Raw genomic sequence first — 20,724 nt, 5'->3', positions numbered from 1 at the left:
GTATGCCCAAATGAAACTGTCTCACTGGTAAAGTAAATATGAAAAAAATGCCTCTCTTATATGACACTGTTAGTTTTACTGCACTGGTCTAAGCAGTTTTGATCTTTGTTCCTTAGCCAAATATCTGCTCAGTTCAGTTTGCCAGCTGATCAGAATGCAGAATTCTCAGCTGCTATACTAGAATAGCTACATGGCATTATACACTACTGTCCTCATTTACTGAGAATGAAATTCATCCCAGTTTAGAAGCCTTTACAGGGCCCTATGCACCACCAAAGCCTCCACTAAATACAGTTTGGTGTTGGATAGGTGCTTATATGGACCCTCTGCACAGGATGAATACATCGTAATAGAGTACAAGCTATTTATTAAGATGACTCACATATGCTGAGCATCTGTTAGAGTTGTGTAGATCTGATACATTAACTGTTAATTATTTTCAGACTTCTCTCTTGATGTTGATAATGGGAGAGTTGGAGCCTTCAGAAGGTAAAATCAAGCACAGTGGAAGGATTTCCTTTTCTCCACAAGTTTCCTGGATCATGCCTGGAACAATCAAAGAAAACATAATCTTTGGTGTGTCCTATGATGAATACAGATATAAGAGTGTCATCAAGGCCTGTCAACTAGAAGAGGTCAGTCTTAAAATAAAAATTCTCTTATGAGCTATGATAGGTCACATGACTCAAACCAGGTGAGGGACCCAACAATCCAGGGTATGGAGTTGAACTAAGCAGATATCCTGTAGCCATGGTCAATTCAGAAAACTCAGCAAGGGCTTCTACAGTCAGGGTTTGCCTTTGTTCAAGAAGAGGATGTACCTTATAGGTTAATGCATCACTGACTCCTCTTTTTACACCTCTGGATAGGACAGTTCCCTCCAGTTGAGCCAACTGCTCTCCCCTCATGGCTTCACTCAAGGCAGTCTCTGCACAGAAGGTGGAAAGCTGTGGTAGCTGCATTACTTGGAGAGCAGGGATTAACCCTTCTTTAGCTAGTCAGTGGATGGGAGGTACGCATCCTCTCTCACAGGCGCTCTCTCTCACTGCTGTCACAAGCAAGAAAAGGAAGAAAAAGGGGAAGATGCCTTCAAATGATTTCTGCCCTGCCCACTCAAATGACTGCAACTGAATGTATTATTTATTGTGATCAGTTTAGCCAGTGACAATCACAAATTACTTGCTGTCAGCTAGAAGAGGTCAGTATTTTAGCTTTGTTTGTAAGTTATTTGTAATTGCTCAGATAACTCATCATGCAGGCAAATTTAACCATGTGTGTTTGTTATCACTGCATGATTGGGTTCTCTAGTCACATGGTATGATTAAAGACACGGGGCCTTGGGTTCTGTTGGAGAGGGTGGGACTAGAGTTGGAGTTAGGAGGAGCTAAGCCATCCGGATTAGAGAATTTTAGGATATTTTAAACCAGGGGTTGGGGAACCTGCAGGCCGGATCCTACCCGCTGCTTCATTTCATTTGGCCCATGGCAAGTCTACACGCCACAGGACGGAAGCCCTGAGCCTGGGCGCCCCCCACGGAGCTGGAGCCATGAGCACTGGCTCGCCCCGCTGAAGGGGAAAGCTGGGGTTGCCAAGACGTTAAAAGTCTGTTCGGCTCCGCGCAGCTCCCAGAAGCGGCTGGCATGTCCAATTGGAGCTGCAGGGGCAGTGCCTGTGGGCACAGCGCAGAGCCCTCTGGCCCCTCCGCCTAGGGGCTGGACATGGCAGTTGCTTCTGGGAGCAGCATGGAGCCAGGGCAGACATGGAGCCTGCCTTAGCCCTGCTGTGCCGCCAACCAGGAGCCGCCTGAGGTAAACGCCACTTAGTGGGAGCCCACATCTCCTGCCCCAGGTCGGAACCTCCTCCCACACCCTAACTCCCTCCCAGATCCTGCACCCCTACCCTCCACCCCCACCCCAAACCCCTGCCCCAGCCCCCCTCTGCAGTCCAAACCCCTTGGCTCCAGCCCGGAGCCTCTTCCTGCACCCTAATCCCATCATTCCCAGCCCCATCCCAGAGCCCACACTGGATTCCTTATCTCCTCCCACACTCCAACCCCCTGCCCCAACCTGGAGTCCCCTCCTGCACCCTGAATCCCTCATTTCTGGCCTCATCCTGGAGCCTAGGGGAAACCCCAAGCCTCCGCACCGCGCCCCCACCCCCGCCATGAGTGCCGGCTCACCCCGCTGCGGGGGGAAGCCCCGACCCTCCGTGCCCCTCTGCAGATCTGTGTGTGACCGCAACTGATTTTTTCTCTGGGCCAGTGGCCCCTGATAGAAAAAAGGTTCCCCTCCTGTTTTAAACTTTGCCTTTTTTGGCATTTGAGTCTGGCCTTCCTTGAGACATCACTGCTAGAAAAGTTAGGCCACTATATAGTTTGATAGAGTGAATTCAGACTTCAGTTTAGTTTTCTCTTGCCACATTCACACAAAGGGTTTATGTGAAGGCCTGGCTGCAAATTTTCCATCAAAATATTCTTTGACAGAAAAGTGGGTTTTAGGCTAGATGACTTTTTTGGGGCAAAAAGTATCTGCTTGCCATGGAAAATTATTTTTTTGTCTAAATATTTCCCAAAAAACAAAAGATTGTGGCCAACAATGGGAATTGTAGTTTGCTCTTTGTTTCCCCATTCTCCCCTATGGGCCAAGATCCCCAGCTGGACCACATCTCCCACAGAACAACACGGTCAGAGACTCCGAGTTGCATGGTTTCCCCTCACCAAAAAGGGGGGACTCTCTGTTGTATTACGGGAGATGTTGTCCAGCTGGGGTACCTGTCCACAGAGGAGAATGAGGACACAAGGATCAAACTACAACTTCCGTGAGGCACTATAACTCCCATTTTCAGCAGGAAACTCAAAATTTCCTGTGCAAGATTTCAATGGCAACTAAAAGTTTGTTTCCCCAGAGGGAAGAAATTTCAGCTCTATTAGTGTAAGTATTCATGAACCCTGTGCCAGTCCCCTGTTTTCTGTCACCAGTTGGCATTCACAACAGTTATTGCACAGACAAAACTAGTAATTGTGGGCAGTTGCATGTGCACAAGCCCATAACAGCCTCTGTGCCAAGGTTGTTGTGTTAGTGCACACAATGACCAAAGAAACTAATGACCTGTAAAGGGAATTACAAATGAAGTAATAACTATCAAAGCAAAGGAGGGAGAAATAAGTCATCATGTGCACTGTTCAGGGCCCATGCAGATACCAGGAGCCAGCTCTAACATGGACACTAATGGTGTAGCTTTGTCATCACAACCCAGTCCTTTGCTAGAGGCAGACCCTGGTGATCTGTTGCTCAGAAAATGCAGTCTCTTTGCACATTGTGACTCAGATTAGGGAGCCCTTTTGAGAACAGGGAATGTGGCACAGAGTATTATTCAGGGAAGGATGATGTAGGGAAGGACCGCATATCCAGAGAAGAGTGTTCTTCATGGTTTTTCATCATCTCAGAAAGGTTGATGATGGTAGCAATGTGACACTAATTCCTGAGAAGGGAGGAGGAAAATTGGGCTGCTCACAAAATATTTACGTCAACTATATCTTAGTCTAATTTGCTGTTCGTGATTTGAGATAGAAATGTTTCTGTTCCTTGACTGGATGACAAACTTTATAAGCAGTGGGAAAGCACTTTTGGAATGAAAAACAAATCACTTTATTAGTCCTGATCCCTTCAACCAGTGCTTCCTATTGACTTCAGTGGGCACTGGATCAGGCCCTTAACACAGACTAAGAATAACCATTCTGCAACATTCATGTGAAGGTGTTTGCATTAATAGAAGCAAACAGAAAGGGGAAAATATGATAAGCTATTTGAATTTGAAAAAAAATATTTGTGAATAGTTTCCCCAGCTGCATATGAAACTGTCTAAGCCCACAGAGTAAGCCTATTATAAAAACATTCACAGTAAGGTCTGATGCCTCTTACCAAATTTTCTACCTACTTTGGTTGTTAAAAGCCGAACAATAACATTTTAAATGTGTTTATTCTTTCAGAATGGATCTAAGTACCAAAATGTCTTTATAGAAAATGGAATTAACAACCTTTACATATGATTAGGGATAGCCTGATATTCCAGAACAGCTGTGTATTGAATGAGAAAAAAATGCTTCAGGATGATGAGTATGGTAATAGCGGAGCCTCTAGGACTGTACGAAAGATCCCAGGAACTGTGTGAAAGGTCTAGAATCTCAGAGCTACTCAAAATTAGAAGGAGTGATACAGAGCTACTCAAAATTAGAAAGTGATACTGCTACTTATGGGCTTAGTCTATTAGCAGGGAGTTTCCAGGGAGGGACACCACATGAGTTTTGTGAAACACTAAGCTAACCAACTATGGAGCCCCTGTGACCAGAGTTTGCAGGTTCTGGTACACATAACCTACACAAACAGGACCCAGCAAGGTTGGCTCAGGTGAGTTCTCCCAGCGCTGTTGTTTAGAGATGGTCAAAAATTTTCATTCAGAAATCTTTTTTCAGTGAAAAGTTTTCATAGAAACAGAAATCTCCATGAAAAATGAACATTTTCCTCAAAATAAATAAATAAATAAATAAATAAATAAATGGGGATTTAATTGAAAAAACCCAAACCCTAAAAACTATTTTTCCCTCAGCTGAAAATAGAAAATATTTAAGCAAAAAACCTGAAAAATTTAGATACTATTTTTGATTTGACAAAAAAATATGTTGTTTAAAATTTTTGATGAACAACATTTTTAAAAAACAGCTTTACTATTTTTTTTTAACTCTTATAAAACTATTTACTGGGAAAAATGTCTGCATGAAGTGCTCAGTTTTGCTATTTTTCCACACCAAAACTACCATTGATTTCAATGGAGAGTTGTGGGCCAGATTTTAAAGGGCTCAGCACCCAGCACTCTTCCTGACACTCATGGCCAGATTTTCAAAAGAGCTCAGTATCCAGTGTAAACTACTGCAGGATCAAGCTCCTATTTAACATCCAGTTCATAATTGATACATTGAGGTGGGCTCCATGTGCATCATATGTTTCTTGCTGCTGTCAGATCATGGTTCCAGACAAGTGTTTTTATCACAGTAAAACACAAAAGTGTATTTTGTAAAGATGTATTGCACTAGAGATTGTCTGTATTTATTCCACCCAGCTTCTAAGTTCCTCACTCACTCAGCCTTGTCACAAGACAGGGCTCTTGTTTTGATCTATATATTGAAGACAACAGATATTTAAACTAGCTTAGCAAAGTCTTTCTTTAGGTCATACATTGAAAGTTATTTTCTTTTAGATCCAGTCAAGCAAGAAAACAATAGATGGTCTGTTTTAAGATAAGAGGAGGTTACTGTACTTTATCTCCATGCAGGGTACAATTAAATAATAAAGTATTTTTTATAGGTTTAAGGCCTTACTGTATATGCCACTGATACTCAAAGAACAGCCTGAGTTTTGATTAGCAGTTTGACAGGAAATTTATTAAGACTTTCTGAAGAAGAGGTCCTGGCTTTGTTCCATGCTAGGCCTTCTGCCACAGGCTGCTGCATGAGTCCAGCCTTATAGCTGTTGTCAACACAGATCCAAGAATCAACCTGTTTTCTCGGTGAGGGCCTGCTGTGCATCCCCTACAATAAGACAGGAAATTCCTAGAATGATGGGAAGGTTAACAATACTGGTCAGCCTCATGACTGCTGACTGCTCTCCATCCCATGGGTGCCAACTGTTGAATCTAACCCATATCTTTTAGGTCTCTGGAGCTAGTGCTAGTGAGGTGAGCAGCTGGCTAGCATTAGGAAAAGTGTTATTAAATAGTTCCTGTCAGTAGTTCAAGACACTGCCTTGAGAGTGAAAAAAAATGAGCAGATGTCTTCATAATGGCAGGAGGAAGCTTTGGGACCATGTGGACTCTGAACAAACTAGCATTACACTATGACCAGGGAAAAATCCAGCAGGAACTCTTCCCTCACACAGTGTCCTAGTCTTATCAGTCACCTCTTCGGTCTTCCTAGCTTCTACAAAATTTCTGAGGAAACACTGTAGAGAAGATTAAAAATGATGAAAACCAATGTTAATTCCCTACCTACAGCCTCAGGTAAATCTTTTAGGGCTCAATTGTGTGCTTAAGGCAGAGCCCTGCGTTTGGTGGGGATGGTGTGGATCACCCAGGAAGTTTCTGCCTGTGCTCTGTCATACCCCTTTATGAATGACCAAATAGTCCATCTGACTGAGCGAAGGGGCCGCAATTGTTTCTGGCTGTTACATAGGCTATGCAAAAGGGGTTGGAGGTGATGGTGGAGGAAAACTCATCTCACTGCACATCTGCAGAAGGGTCAGTCTGAAGGCTTGTCTGCATGGGAAGATAGCATGCAGCAAGGCAGGGTGTGAATCTACAGCACACCTGCTGTCTATGCACTAACTCACTGTGTGGACACTGCCACAGCGCCGTGAAAGTCCCAGACTGCAGCTTAGCATACTGTACTTTGAAGCATCAATATGCTAAGCCATACACCAGGACTTTCAAAGCAATGTAGCGGTGTCCACAGAGTTTAGTTACTGGTGTGCTGTAAATTCACACTCTGGAGTGCTCGCTAACTTGCCAGGTAGATAAGCCCCAAATCTAGCCCTCAATTACAGTTAAATGAGATTTTACCCCAAATTCATGTTCTCATTGACACAACACTCTTGGGGAGGAAAAAAGCCATTTCCTATATTTGATCCAGAGGAGTGGAACAATACAACTTGTTCCAGCTCCAACAAGCAATGTAGATGTGGAATGATCCCTCTCCTTTCTCCATCACGTCCAGACCTCTTAAGAAAGTAGCATGATAGAGTGCACATTTAAGATCCACACCAGCTTGTTCCAGAAGGAAAGTGAAGTGACTGCTAAATAGAGTCTTTTTCTTCTCTTCCCCCACCTCCATCACCTAAACACTAATTTATGTCTCAGATCATTTCATTTAAGTAAATAGCATTGTAAGTGCAGAATTTGGCCCTTGGCACCTGCTAGTGCATGGTACTTAATGATTTCAGTGGGAACACAAGGTGCTCAGCACCTTGTTGGATTCAGGTCTTTGTTTTAAAAACATAGGTTTGATTTTTCATACAATAACAGAAATTGCTTTGGCATTACTTTGCCTTATTTTAAAAAAGATTTAAAAAATACTGACCCTAATTAATAGGACAGATCAAAATTCAAGTAAAAAATCTCTGTGCATGAACATTTTAAGAAAAATCCAGTACTACATTTACTCTTCATATCTCTTTTGACTGGCATTTAACCTGTTTTCTAAGAATTTATCATTTACACCCATTTGAGGAATTACTGAAAACGTGTGCGGTAACTTTATCTCAAAAGTAATTATGCATAGATGGAAAATGCAAGCAAATAGTTCACATAGCTTTCCAATATTTTAGTCTGTCCAAGAATAAAATGTTCACTGTATAGGATAGCAGGAAATCTTTATTTTGAGGGTGGAGCATTTTGTTTGTTAGATTCTGAATTAGTGCTTATGAAGTAAAAGAAGTTCCATCTTGTAGTACCTGTTGCACAAGAGTGTTTCTTGATAGAACAAAAGAGTATTTAGATTGTTTCTTTAAAAAAAAAAGTATTCCTGCTACTTTATTATTATTTGCTGTTTGTGTTCCGGAAGAGTACACATCTATCATAAAACACAGTCCCTACTCTAAAACTCTTGGAAAGCTTTCAATTAAAGTTATAGAAAAGGAATGAGAAAAACCGTGACTTGACTTTATTTTTTCCAGTGAGCTCCCATAAGGCCATAAGAATTCAGAACCCTAGAAAAGGACACTATCTATTCTAAAGAACTCTGACTGAATATACTGGCCTGATAATTTGGCAATGTATGTTTGTATAGCCTCTAGCATAACAGGATCCTGGTCCGTGAATGAGGCCCCCAGGTGGTACCATTGTACAAATAAAATAAATAAATAAGTTGAGTAGGAATTACACTATTGCAGAATCATGCAAAATACAGACCAACATTTATTTAGGCTGGTTCTGTACAGATTAAGATAATTTTGTGATAAAATTGGTGCATAAACTAGGGCTAGCGGAGCTTAAGAAAACTGTGCACGGGGCATTGCCTATCAGTATGCCTAAGATATTTGCTTTACTTTTGTATGCTTATGTCTTAAACTTATTTGTAGTAGTTTGGGGATTGTTTGATAAGAATAAGGTAGTTCAAAGCACCACCATTCATGGAATTAGAACGAAAGTATGTGATTTTTATATTTGATAGTGGGATGTGTCAGGTGAGCTACAGTTGCTCATGGGACCAGTTGCCAGGGTCTTGATTTCCACCTTACTGGGGTATTTGGGGCTTTCTGAAGCCTATTAAAATATAAAAACCCAAACCTCAGTTCAGCTTTTAAACTGGGAGGTCCAAATGATTCCTATGGCCTGATTTCTAAATGACCTTAAATAAGAAGTTTGAGTCAATCAAGAAGAAACTTTTCCAGCTAGCATTGTCCCTCCTCAATAGGGGTCTGGGGTTTCTAGTGCAGGCTGGCCTCGACTCCTCCCAGCACATCCCTAGTAGTGTACTGGGGGATTTATGGAACTGATCACAGCTGGCACAATTTGATTTTTTTAAAAGATAATTTTAACTGATAACGTAGATGTTTATTTTTAAGTTTGTATTTTTATCTATTTAAATTTTCACAGTTGCAGGAAATTATGGGGCAGGATCAGACAATTATTTAATGACAGTAAATGTTGAGATTCAAAAAGTTAAAGCTTTGTAAGCATTAAAACACAAACTGTCAACATCCCATGTCAAAATATACAAAGTAAATATCCTTAAATCAAACTCTAATAAGTTCTCAGTCAGCATTTTTCTTACTTACCCTGTCTGTAAACTTTGATTATCCTTGATGGGAATATTTTTTTTGGTGGGTTTGTGTGTGTACAGTGAAATTGACTTTTAACCACATTTACTGATAGAAATCTAATCCTTCCAAGCAAGAGTAGGCCCTGAAGTATGCTCTCCCCTACACCAGCATATCTCAAGTGAGGGAGGACATGCCGATTACCTCAGTATTTCCCCTTCCACTTTAGGGAGGACAGCATCGGGGCAATGCTAGTGCAGAATAGTTCTTCTGTGAAATGAGAATAAATGTAACTAGTAGCTTCCTACAGGGGCTCAAAAGGATGTTTTCCTTTAACTAATGAAACAATGATAAATGATTACCAGTTACTTTGAGATTTAAAATTATTTGTGATCCTTTCAGAGCTCACCAGCTAACCAGCCATGAAACAGGTGGCCAGATGAAGATCACTAGTTCTAGTGAAGGCTCATCAAGGAACAGTTGGGCCTTGCAGGATGTGGAAGTGTTAGATAACAAATGTTAACAGCCTAGTGTAGACAAGGCGGTGTGCTTTTAACACATGTTAAACTGGTAGAGTTAAAGCCTTAGGACCTTTGAAGTCAGAGTCCCTACATTTAAAGTTCATTAGTTCTTACTTTGGTAAGAAAAATAAAATGAACCTGAGAAAGAGATGGAGTTCTCAGAGTCAAGACAGCAGGAATGTAACCTGTCATTTTCCCTATTAAAAAAACATCAACTTATCACTTTTAAAAAGAGTGTAATAATTCACCAATTCCGGAGCCCATACTGGTCTCACCATCACTCTTCAATTTTTAGTTTTAAACTATTTGAAAGAGAATGAACTTTTTTTTTGCCATGATGTCAATCCATTCTGTCTCCGCACAGGTGGTCAATGTGTCACCCAAAGCCATAATCACATATTGCAACCTTCTTAGCTCCTAAGAGGCTGACACCCTTAAAGTAAATAAACTACCTGGTTTGAGAGCTCTTAGCTGCCCACAAAGATAATGTTTAACAGTGCATACAAACAAAGGCTGTGTTTCATGTGAAATCAAATTATAAAAAGAAAGACAGATCCTACCTTTCATTGGATTGGGTCACAGAGGATGGAGGCTGATAGAGTATCAGAGTCAGATTCCAAGCCAGAAGGGATCGTTGTGATCATCTAGTCAGCACACTTGCATAAGGAGCATCTTCTCCATTCCTCGCATGCAATTGGCATGTTTTGTTCCTTGGAGCTTAAAGAAATGCTAGGAGAGAGCACAAACAAACATGCTAGCCTATGCAGCACATTCCTAAGGGTATGGGATCCAATGACTAGGGTTAAGATTCAGCCACCAGCTGGCTAGTTCATATGCTGCAGTGAGTAGGATGTGCTATACAGGGGTGCAAGTTCAAATTTTAGAGGAGCAGCAAAATGCATCCCACCACGTATCCTCCTTAATCTTGAGGAAGCCTACTGGCTGGCAGAACTCTTGCAGCAGAGGACACATCTACCAGCATTTCTGCTTCACCTTGCAGAATTTTCCTTGAATACAAATAATCTACAAGTGGGTCATATGCTGCATATTCTGAACAGTTAAGATTACCCGTGGCAGAATACTAGTGCACAAAACATTAGTGTGTCCAGTTCTGGAGTGCACACTTCAAAAAGGATGTTCACAAACTGGAAAGGGTTCAGAAGAGGACTACAAGAATCAGTCAAAGTCTGGAAGACATGCCTTACAATGAGAGAATTAAGAAACTATCTACTTAGATCAGTGGTCCCCAAACTGTGGGACATGCCCCCTTATGGGAGCATGGAGGAACCTCTGGGAGGGTGCGGTGGGGTCCAGGCCAGCCTCCCTTCCCTGGGCCGTTCCCGCTCCCAGCTGTGGCCCCAGCCGCTGCTCCCAGCCTCTGGCCCTCTTCCCAGCCCCAGTGGGGCCCAGAAAGATTACATTACAGGGAAGGCGGGGGTGCAACATAAAAAGGTTGGGAAGCACTGATTTAGATAAACCAAGAGAAGATGAAAAAGTGGTTTGATCACAATCTACAAGTATCTATATGGGGAAGAGATTTCTAATAGTAGATGGCTCTTTAATCTAGCAAAACAAGCCAAGAAAAAGGCATAAGATGATACAGTAGTTGGAAGATGAAGCTAGACAAATTCAGGATAGAAATAAGACACACGTTTTTAACAGTGAGGATAATTAACAATTGAAACAAACCATCTCTGGGTTTGGTGGATTCTCCTTCACTTTTCAGTCTTTAAATCAAGGCTGAAAATATCCTTCTAAAAATAAATGCTCTAGCTCAAACAAGTTTTAAGCTTGATATAGAATTTACTGGGTGAGATTTTATGATCCTTCTGACCTTAAAACCTATTAACTTTAACTTCTTCCACTCCCTTCCCCCATTTTATTTTATTTCAGCCTTGTTATATACATTTGCATTTACAGCTTGTTGATTCTGCAGAAAGCATAAAACTGCACATTTCCCCTGGTCATTAAACTATAAGCAGTCTTTAAAATTAAATGGATCTGAACAAACCCCAAATTTTGGGGCTGTTCAACTCCAGAATGAAACCTCACCATTCAGGCTTATCAATGTCTGCTTATCAGCATTTCTGCTATAAACTTAGTAACTAATAATTTTGAATGCTTCAAATTTGTGTGTGTCCAACTTGGAACATGTTAAAGGGGCCTGATTTTTAGAAAGTCCTGAGCATTTCCCTAGTGAAAATCAGGTCCTTTTAAGGTGACTCAAATTGGGCACCCAAAGTCACCAGTCACTTAAAAAAATTGCTCTCTTATTCAAATAAAAAAGCCTCTTGTGCTTCCTAAGTCCTGCTGCTGTGGCTCATTAGATTTGTATAAAATAATTCACAGAAAGTTCACGATCCAAATGCAGGAGTTTTGTTTCACAAGAGTTCATGACATTTAGCTGGAGTTTCAGGTCCACCCAAAACTCAAGCAAATGCTGGCAAAACTCACCCATTCCCTAATGAACTTTTCCTTTGGCAGAAGATTTTTAAAGCAAGAAATGGTGGGTATGTTCAATTTATAGACAGTACAGTCAGATTAAGGGAATTAAGTCTGATTCAAGAAGTGACAGAGAAGATAGGACAGCATCCAAGATAGTCTGCTCAGAAACTCGTGCCTTACACAAGGAAGGAGGGCAGGGAAGACTGACTAGAATACAAAAAGCATTTAACCAAATAATATCAGTATGGAATACTACAAAGTGGAGCTCTCGGATTTATTTTATTGCTAAGCAAGTGTTTTATGCTCAAACTTTCACAGGTTATCACAACCTTGAGATAAACTTTACGAACTGGGTATATTCCTGTCTTTTGAGTCAGTGTTTCTCCTCATCCACACTTACGAAACAAGATCCTCCCCTTGTTGGAGCAGCTTTCTGCCACGCCACTAGTGCAAAGCTATCCTCAGCCCAGCGAATCCAACCCATAGAGAGCTCACCTGCATATGGGGATCCTCCAACGACCTTCTGGGACCTTCAGGCCATTGGCAGGCAGCTCAAGTTAGGGTAGCCAATTTACACCAGGGAACCAGACTGGTGCAGAATGACCTCGGCTTGAAAGAGTGCAAATGTGGCTTAAACCCACTGGAATAGATTGGGCCTATTTTATAGCACCCTCCTCCTGTTGAACCGAGCTTTACTCTACTGAGTCAGCTCACTCCCTGGGCTAACCCTTGTCCGTCTTTCTGAAGGAATCCAGGGAAACTATTTTCAGCTGGAGCAGTTTCTTTAACTGAGCCTTCTTAACAAACACAGTCCCACCTCCCCCAGACTCTTACTTCAAAGTCTGTGTGAGCACAGCAGTCCCTTCCCCAACCTCTCATACCACTAACTCCCATAGCAAGTTTACCTGGCTCTTGTCTCAGCCCTCCATGGCTCCCCAGCAGTCTCCCCTCTTGTCTATCTGGTTTTCTGAAGCAGTTCCTTTCAGTAGTCACGCCACTGTCAGTACACTGGACACAGCACCCAGGCACTTCCACAGCCCCTTCCCTCCCTCTCATTGCTGCTAAGTAATTCCACCTCTTTCCTCAGGTACAGAGGGTGAGCTAATCAGGCAGCTGGGCCAGCTCCAGGCCTATGACCCCAGAGGAATGTTATCCCTTACTCCTTCACACCCACCGGTGGCTAGATCCTGCTGACTTGTGCTGAGCAGTCCTTGGCTACAGTGGAGGATCTGGCCTACTGTGTATATTCTCTGCCTAATAAGAGGTGTCATTATAGTTTCAAATCCACTGCAAGCCCATCTGCTTAGAGATGGGCTTCAGTTGCTCAGTTCCAACTGAGATCCAAAAGTTAAGGGGTATTAAATCTGGGAGTTTGTTTGGGCCACATCTCTATTTCTGTGAGATATGAAAGGTTTATGTTCTTGCTGGAAGTACAGAAGTCATCATGTGAGTGAGCAAACAGGCGAGGGAGTGTATTTTGCTTGTAACTAAAGAGGAAAATGATTACATTGAGTGGAATAGTGTTCCAGCTCCTTCTTGAAATCCTTTGCTTCTGTTTCAGCTCAAATATAATTACAGATTCCCTAAGGCATTTCACACAATGGGGCCTGCACTATGATCTTTGTAATTGTTGGGAATGCTCTTGAGGTTTGCTGTGCAGAAAACAGCTGGCAGAGAGAAAGAGGAAGACCACTTCCAAGAGGAAGGAGGGGGAAGAAAAGAAGGGGAATATATTGGGTGGGGGCGGGGGAGAGAGAGAAGGCAGAGTGTGGAGAAGAGAACACAAAGGAAATTGGGGAGAGTGGATAGAGAAGTGAGTGTATGGGGTATTGGTGAGAATAAAAAGAGAGAAGAAGAGAAAGTGAAGAGATCCGGGGCGGGCTACAGAAGGGGAGAGTGAAAGGAGCAGAGAAGAAGGAAGTCAAGAGTATTAGAGAGAGAAGAAGGAAGTGAGGGCGAACTACAAAGAGCAGACAGTGGGGATGGCTGAGATCTCTGCTCTGTTCTATCATTTGCAGGGTTATTTTATTTTAGGGGTTCTGAAAGTTGGCAACCCAAAGTTCAGACCATTCAACCCCTCCTCCCTTAATCACCCACAGATGTAACTGAAGTCACTGGGAACTGCAGCGGCTCTGTACTTCTGAATGATCAGGCTACAGGTTTATCAATTTGGACAGCCAAAAATGAATGTATCCAGTAGGAGTGGATACTCCATAATTATTATACATTTATAATTATATGTTGTTCAGCATCAACAGGTTAAATTCATCCCTGATTTGATTCCACTTTCTTCAGTAAAGTTACACCAAGGATGAATATGGCTCAATACTATATGTTTTTTGCAGTAGCTAATGCATGTTCCAAACAACTAATGTGTGTCACATTTACTTTAATTTTTTGGTTTGTATTTGCCATTGGTACCTACCTCTAAATGGAAAAGTTGAGTAACTAGGATTGATTTAGACAAAACATGAAATATTCTGCTGACTCCATTGAAATCAAATTAATAAAACACTTGCTACCTGTGACACTCCCAGAGTAGAGCCCCCTGTCTACTCTGTGCTATAATCTCCTGTGCTGAAGATTTCTTTGACAGTGTAACACTATAGGTGTCTCTGTTGAAAAATCTCTAATGGCACAAAATATTTTGGCAATGGCACAAAATGGTACCATATTATATTTTATGCACAAACAGGATGAAATCTGGACACCATTTAAGTCAATGGTTGTTTTGCCATTAACTTCAGTGGGTATATCTACACTGCACACTGTGCTTGGGCTTTGATTCAGGTTTGAGCCCAAGCCTGCCTTCTGTCCCCACACAAATCTGTCTGACTTGGATCAGCAAGCACTCTGGAATCTGGTCCTAGGATCTGCTGGTGGGGTGGGTCAGAGCCCAAGTCCCCCTGGGACTCTGGTCCAAGCACTGTCATTTTGCAGCATGCACACAGCTCAAGATGCACACCTGAGTTAGAAGGTCTGCGTAGTGACGGTTGGATGTGTTAGCACAGCTGTGAGACCCGAGTCTAGCAGTTGTAAGCCTGTGTTTACAATGCAGTGTGTACATAGGCCCCGACTGCATGGGTGCTCTGGGGCTGGAGCACCCACGGGAAAAATTAGCAGGTCTCCGCACCCACCGGCAGCCAAGCTCCCCCCACCTCTTCCCCGCCTCCTCTCTTGAGCGTGCTGCATTCCTGCTTCTCCCCCTCCCTCCCAACACTTCTGCCCACTGCCAAACTACTGTGCTCCAGGAGGGAGGGGGAAGAGCTGGGGACACAGTGCACTCAAGGGAGGAGGCAGAGAAGAGGTGGGGTGGGCTCTTGGGGAAGGGGGTGAAATGGGGGCGAGGTGGAGGCAGAACGGGAGTGGGAAGAGGCAGGGTGGGGGTGGGGACTTGGGGGGAAAGGGTGGAGTGGGGGCAAGGCTGGGGGCACGGAGGATGAGCGGGGTTGAGCACCCACCTGCAGGAGCACAAGTCGGCACCTATGAGTGTGGGTGCTCAAGTGCGGGCTTGGGAACCCTGTGTGTATGTCTACACTGCAATAAAAATCCTGCCGCACCAAGTCTCAGAGCCCAGGTCACTGAACTCAGGCTCATGGTTCCTGGGCAGTGAGGCTAAAAATAGCAGCGTGGACGTTGAGGCTTGGGCTGAATCTCAGGCTCTAAGACTCCTCTATCTCCACAGCAGAGCCCAGGTTTCAGCGCAAGCCTGGACATCTACAGTGCAATTTTTAACCTCACTGCCTGAGCCCATGACCCCGAGTCAGATGATCCAGTGTGGATGTATCTTGAGTCCGCAAGCCTGGGTCTCACAGATCCAGGTTTACAATGCAGTGGGGCCAGACTTTCACCCATAGTGTGCAATGGAAGTTCCAGTAGATGCCACAGTTCTCTGGCTGGTCTCTACTGGAAGAACAGTAGCACTAGGAACCAGTAACTGTATTTTCGAATGGAACCAGTAGGAACTGGGGGGTGGGAGGGGATCAGCTCAAATAGCTAGATATATAGATACGCAAATATCTAATGGCATAAGGGAGAGACATAAAGGTTTTATCTGTAAGAGCAAGGGATGGATGCACTATTCATGCACGGGCAGTGAAGCCCTGATTGAGCTATGCAGGTCATCCTAAATGAGTGCCTATAAAACCTGTATATTGTGGCACCCTAAATACCTCATACATTATAGATATACTATTTTTGACAAGTTTGGAAATGTTTTAAAAATACATTGGTGCTATTTTTCACATCTCTCTGCCTGTAAACTCAAGTATCCATATTGTTTACAGGAATTTGACTGTACAGGTCTCCATGAGGGAGGGAAATAATAATGCCTCTCTTGTATAGTGCTTTTCATCAGCAGATCTCAGAGTGCTTCACAGGAGGTGGTCAGTATCAGTATCCCCATTTTACAGATGGGGGAAGGAGGCACAGGGGGTGAAGTGACTTGCCCAAGGTCACCTGACAGGGCAACAGTAGAGCTAGTGATAGAATCCAGGTCTCCTGAATCCCAGTCCAGTGCTCTATCCACTAGGCTGTACTGCCTCAACTTCAGAACATTCTATTACCCCAAATAGCTTTTTCCATGTATAAGTATCTTGATTTTTAAAGTCAGATATTTCCAAATCTTCTATGGTGGGAAGAGAAAGCTATTATTGCATTGAAAAACTGGGAGTCTCCCCTTTCCTGAGGTACCAGGCACCCAATTTCTAGGCCGTGAGATGTGGGGTGTTTAATCTGTCCCTGAACCAGGACTGAACAGTATTGTTCATTCTATCCCCAAGGCCAGTGTTAATTTGCAAGGGAGGAAGAAGGAAATACTTTCCTGGCATGTTATTTTATTTATTTATTTTCATGCCTGTTGGAGATGTCTCAGCAGTTTGGAATGTTAGAAATCGTTCAGAGGAGAATGATGAATGGTCACAATCACAGGTAAGGTGATCAAAGGCACATTGTAAAGGGAGAGCTGAGACTCCTGGCACAAAATTAATATCTAGAGGTGGGCTTAAGCCAGAACACTGGATCTAAACAGCCCTGAAATCTGGGGGTTTTGAAATCTAGGTCTGAATTTTGGGGAGTAACCCAGTCTATCTTAACAAGGGATAGTTTTTGGGTTGCCAGTGTATGAACTGGAGATTGATTTTCCCTAGCTGATCCCATTGCTGAATTAAGAAGTCAGATGCTGGTTGATTTAATCAGTCAATATAATAAATATTCAGGCTGGTACCACAATGAGACTTATTCTTTCACCTTCTCCTCCCCCTCATTGTCCTTATAAGGAAAAGGTCAAGCCAATTTTCTGAATGAAGAAAAACTTTAAAACAATAACAACAACAACTACCACAACCACCACTCTAGTCCCACTCATTCAGAATGCAATACGCATCAGCTTTCATGTTTCAGAAATAATAATAGCATAAAACAGAAAGAAAATGCAGCACAAAGGTTTCAGTTTTGTACTAAAGAAAAAGCAAAGTCTCCTGGGTTCAGATTCTCCCATGTTTTCCACTCAAGATTCTGGCCATACGTGGCCAGTGGAGAATTCCCCTTGCAGAGGAGAACTTTCCAGTGGTGTAAAGCTAATGGAGGTGGTGTCAACTACTGATGGGTGCAGGGTTCTCCCCAGTGTTAGGCTTCTCAACTGCTCCAACTCTAGAGCCGGACAGCGTAGGATCAGGGAGACACAAATAGATCCCTAGTCCTTCCCTCACCCCTGCCAATCATGGGAGGGAATTAATCCCTCTGTTTTATATTTGTTGATTTTGTGTTTTTACCATTGACCATTCATCAATTCACTTAAATAAGAGATAGCCCAAGCTGTAAAGTTTGGATCCCAAACCCATTGCAAACCTCCCCAAAGACAAGGGCTTTGGGGATCTAGGGTATTGGAACCACTGTGGGTATGGACTTCCCTGAATTTTGCGGTGTTGAGATCCAAAGTTTGGTTCATGATCTTCTCTAACTATAACTGCAAACACACATTTGTCACTCTTCTTTCGGGTAGGAAATGTACATAAGTGGTTAGAGGTTTAGAATTAGATTATGTAAAAGGTCCATTCTTTACTTCTGGGGAACTAATGTTTAAGACTAATATTTGCTCATAAGACTTGATAAGCTTTTGGTGAGCTCTGAGGTAAATAAACGTTTACATTTTAATTACTCATTTTTGAATAAGGAAACAATGAAATGAGCAAACAAATTTGTGTGATCTTACAGTTATCTCCATCTAAACTCTCTATATGCATTTGCTTTTGGTTAATTTGCAATTTTTGTCATTTGAATATGGAAAATACACATCTAATTTTTAAAATCTTTTAACAGGAGATTTCAAAGTTTCCTGAGAAAGACTATACAGTACTGGGGGAAGGCGGAATCACCCTGAGTGGAGGTCAACGGGCAAGAATCTCACTAGCTAGGTGAATATTTTATCATCAGAATGGCTGACACGTCACATTTGGGAAACATAGTTTGAACACTGTAATTAAATGTAGACCTAATTCTGCCATATAGATATATGTGCATAACTCCAGTGGGAGCTGCATTTTAACATCAGAGATCAGATTTTTGCCCTATGACAATACAGGCATTTAAGATACATCTATATGTTCATTAATTTAGTTCAGAAATACCCAGAGGTTCAGCAAAAGATGAAAGTTTCCATAGTTAACTGATACTGTCAGTTTATAGTTCACAGCATGAAATGTTGATTGTCTGAGCACCAGAGAAATGCTTGTCATGTGCAAATAGAAATATGAAATATTTCAGCAATTGTCACCAGAGGGTCTCAAAGAGCTTTACACATTAAATAATTGAGAATCATAATGCTCTCAGAGGTTGTCAGATATTGTCTCCATTTTCCAAACAGGGAAACTGAGGCACTGAATGGTTAAAGCCCACATTGTCAAAATAATGCTGACTGATTTTAGATGCCTGGGTTGGGTGAATTTTATGAGAGGCCCAGGGCCTGATGTTCAGAGCTGCTGAGCAGGGCCGGCTCCAGACCCCAGCGCGCCAAGCGCGTGCTTGGGGCGGCGTGCCGCGGGAGGGCAGCAGGCGGCTCCGGTGGACCTCCCGCAGGCGTGCTTCGGTCGAGCATCCGCAGGCATGCCTGCAGGAGGTCCACCGGAGCCGCGGGACCAGCGGACCCTCCGCAGGCACGTCTGCGGGAGGTCCACCGGAGCCGCGGGACCGGTGACTGCCAGAGCGCCCCCGCAGCGTGCCGCCTTGCTTGGGGCAGTGCAATTCCTAGAGCCGCCCCTGCTGCTGAGCACCCAAAAGTCTAGTTAAAGTTAATGAGAGCTGTGGGTGGCCAGAACTTCTGATTAAACAGGCCCTACGTTTCTCAGTTTGGCCATTCAAAATTAGTGGATATTTTCAAAAGTTCTATAGCAGCAGACTAATGGACACAGGCAAGCTGATCACACAGCACTAGGCTCAAATTCAGTCATATGAGTTAAGTCATAAGTTTACTTTAATCATTCTTTAAATCAATTAAGTTATTTCATCAGGAAGGAAACAAATCAAACAAACAGTTGAAGGCCAGCTGCTAAAAATGCATGAGCATTACAAAAGAAATAACCAGGGAGTTGGACTGTTCTAGTGGCATGATACCACCACATGGCTATATCATCTGGGATTGATGATAAAAGCTCCTGCTCCTAAGGAGACCAGGGTGTGTCAGAAGAGGTGTACTTACTTTCTAGGGGCAGATGTACATGGTCTATTCAGTAAACTGTGATACCTGATTTAGAAAGTAAAATTAGCATTTTCTCCAAAGCAGTTCTTCATTAACCTTCTAGCTCCAGGCTAGGTACTGTATTATAAAAGGCTCTCAGAAGGGAGAGGGAGACAGGTGAAAAACAGTCACACTTACACAGTTATTTAGAATCAATGTAATAAAAGCCATGTCACTGAAACCTAACAGAGCAAAACAGCACAATATAATACTCAAAAGGTAGCAAACAGTTAGAGAAGAGCCTGAGTCAGAGATGTTCAGCTCCAGGTCTGGATCTAGACCCATATTTCTCCAAAATGGTTCGATCTGAGGTTCTGGTCTGAAACCACCTGGCACGTAAGAATTCAGTAGTATTTTAGGAAAATCTGCTAGACAGTTTTCCACAAAGCTGTGATTTTGTACTAAATTGTGGCTGGCTTTTGCATGTGTGCATAAGAGGGATAGGTGCCGGAAGCGTTCCTCTACTTCACCCAGAGGGGCAGCCACAGCTGCACTCTCAGCAATCAGAGTGCAAGACCTGATCCCCGGAAGTGGCTCAAACCACTTCAAAGGAAACAAAGCAAAGACCTTACCTCCTCTCCACACAAGCCAGCAAAGAGATCCCTCATAAAGTGTTGCACAGTGGCTGTGCTTCCTAGGACTTCAGTGTCTCTCATGATGTCCCTAGGGCAGTGAAATTATGCATCTCCCTCCCTACATAGGGCTGTGCTTTAAACATTCATTCAATGAAGAGACAATCCTCCCAATAAAGTTGTTGAGGAAGAATTTTGTTTTTAAAGATACGTATGGTTTGTTTATTTCCCCCCTTATTTAAGACTGACGTCTATTAAATAACAATTAAGGATTAAGCTCAAAGAAATATCATATTTGGTATAATAGAATTAAACCACCCAAACTAGGCAATGTACCCTTTCGGGAAGCTGCAAAGGAATAACCAGGGGATACAAGGTGGGTGAGGTAATCTCTTTTATTGAACCAACTAATTACCTCACCCACCTTGTCTCTCTAATATCCTGGAACCAACATGGCTACAACAACACTGCATACAGGGGAGGGGACGCAGACTGAATTCTCAATTGTTCTTCTTCGAGTGATTGCTCCTATGCATTCCAGTTAGGTGTGCGCGCCGCGCGTGCACGGCTCTCCGGAACATTTTTACTCTAGCAACTCCGGCGGGCAAGCTGGGCGCCCCCTGGAGTGGCGCCGCTATGGCGCCGAA

At 43.0% G+C, this 20,724-nt stretch overlaps 1 protein-coding gene and 1 long non-coding RNA gene across 2 annotated transcripts in view; one reads left to right on the top strand and one right to left on the bottom strand.

Annotated features, from left to right (window-relative positions):
- Nucleotides 1–20,724, top strand: part of CFTR (CF transmembrane conductance regulator) — a 145,914-nt gene that overhangs the window by 44,465 nt on the left and 80,725 nt on the right. Inside the window, exons 11-12 of the mRNA XM_045002362.1 lie at nucleotides 444–635; nucleotides 18,092–18,186. Of these exons, the coding sequence (XP_044858297.1) occupies nucleotides 444–635; nucleotides 18,092–18,186 (287 nt within the window). The remainder of the gene's footprint in view (nucleotides 1–443; nucleotides 636–18,091; nucleotides 18,187–20,724) is intronic.
- LOC123362074 lies at nucleotides 400–12,469 on the bottom strand. The gene is made up of 3 exons (XR_006576334.1): nucleotides 12,269–12,469; nucleotides 9,889–10,057; nucleotides 400–546 (listed from the first exon to the last, which is right to left on the bottom strand). It is a non-coding gene; the product is annotated as an uncharacterized LOC123362074 (long non-coding RNA).

This window comes from Mauremys mutica, chromosome 1, assembly GCF_020497125.1.
Source record: "Mauremys mutica isolate MM-2020 ecotype Southern chromosome 1, ASM2049712v1, whole genome shotgun sequence".
Taxonomy (NCBI): Eukaryota; Metazoa; Chordata; order Testudines; family Geoemydidae; genus Mauremys; species Mauremys mutica.
Note: the sequence above shows the minus strand (reverse complement) of the source record. Positions and strands in the feature narration are given on the sequence as shown.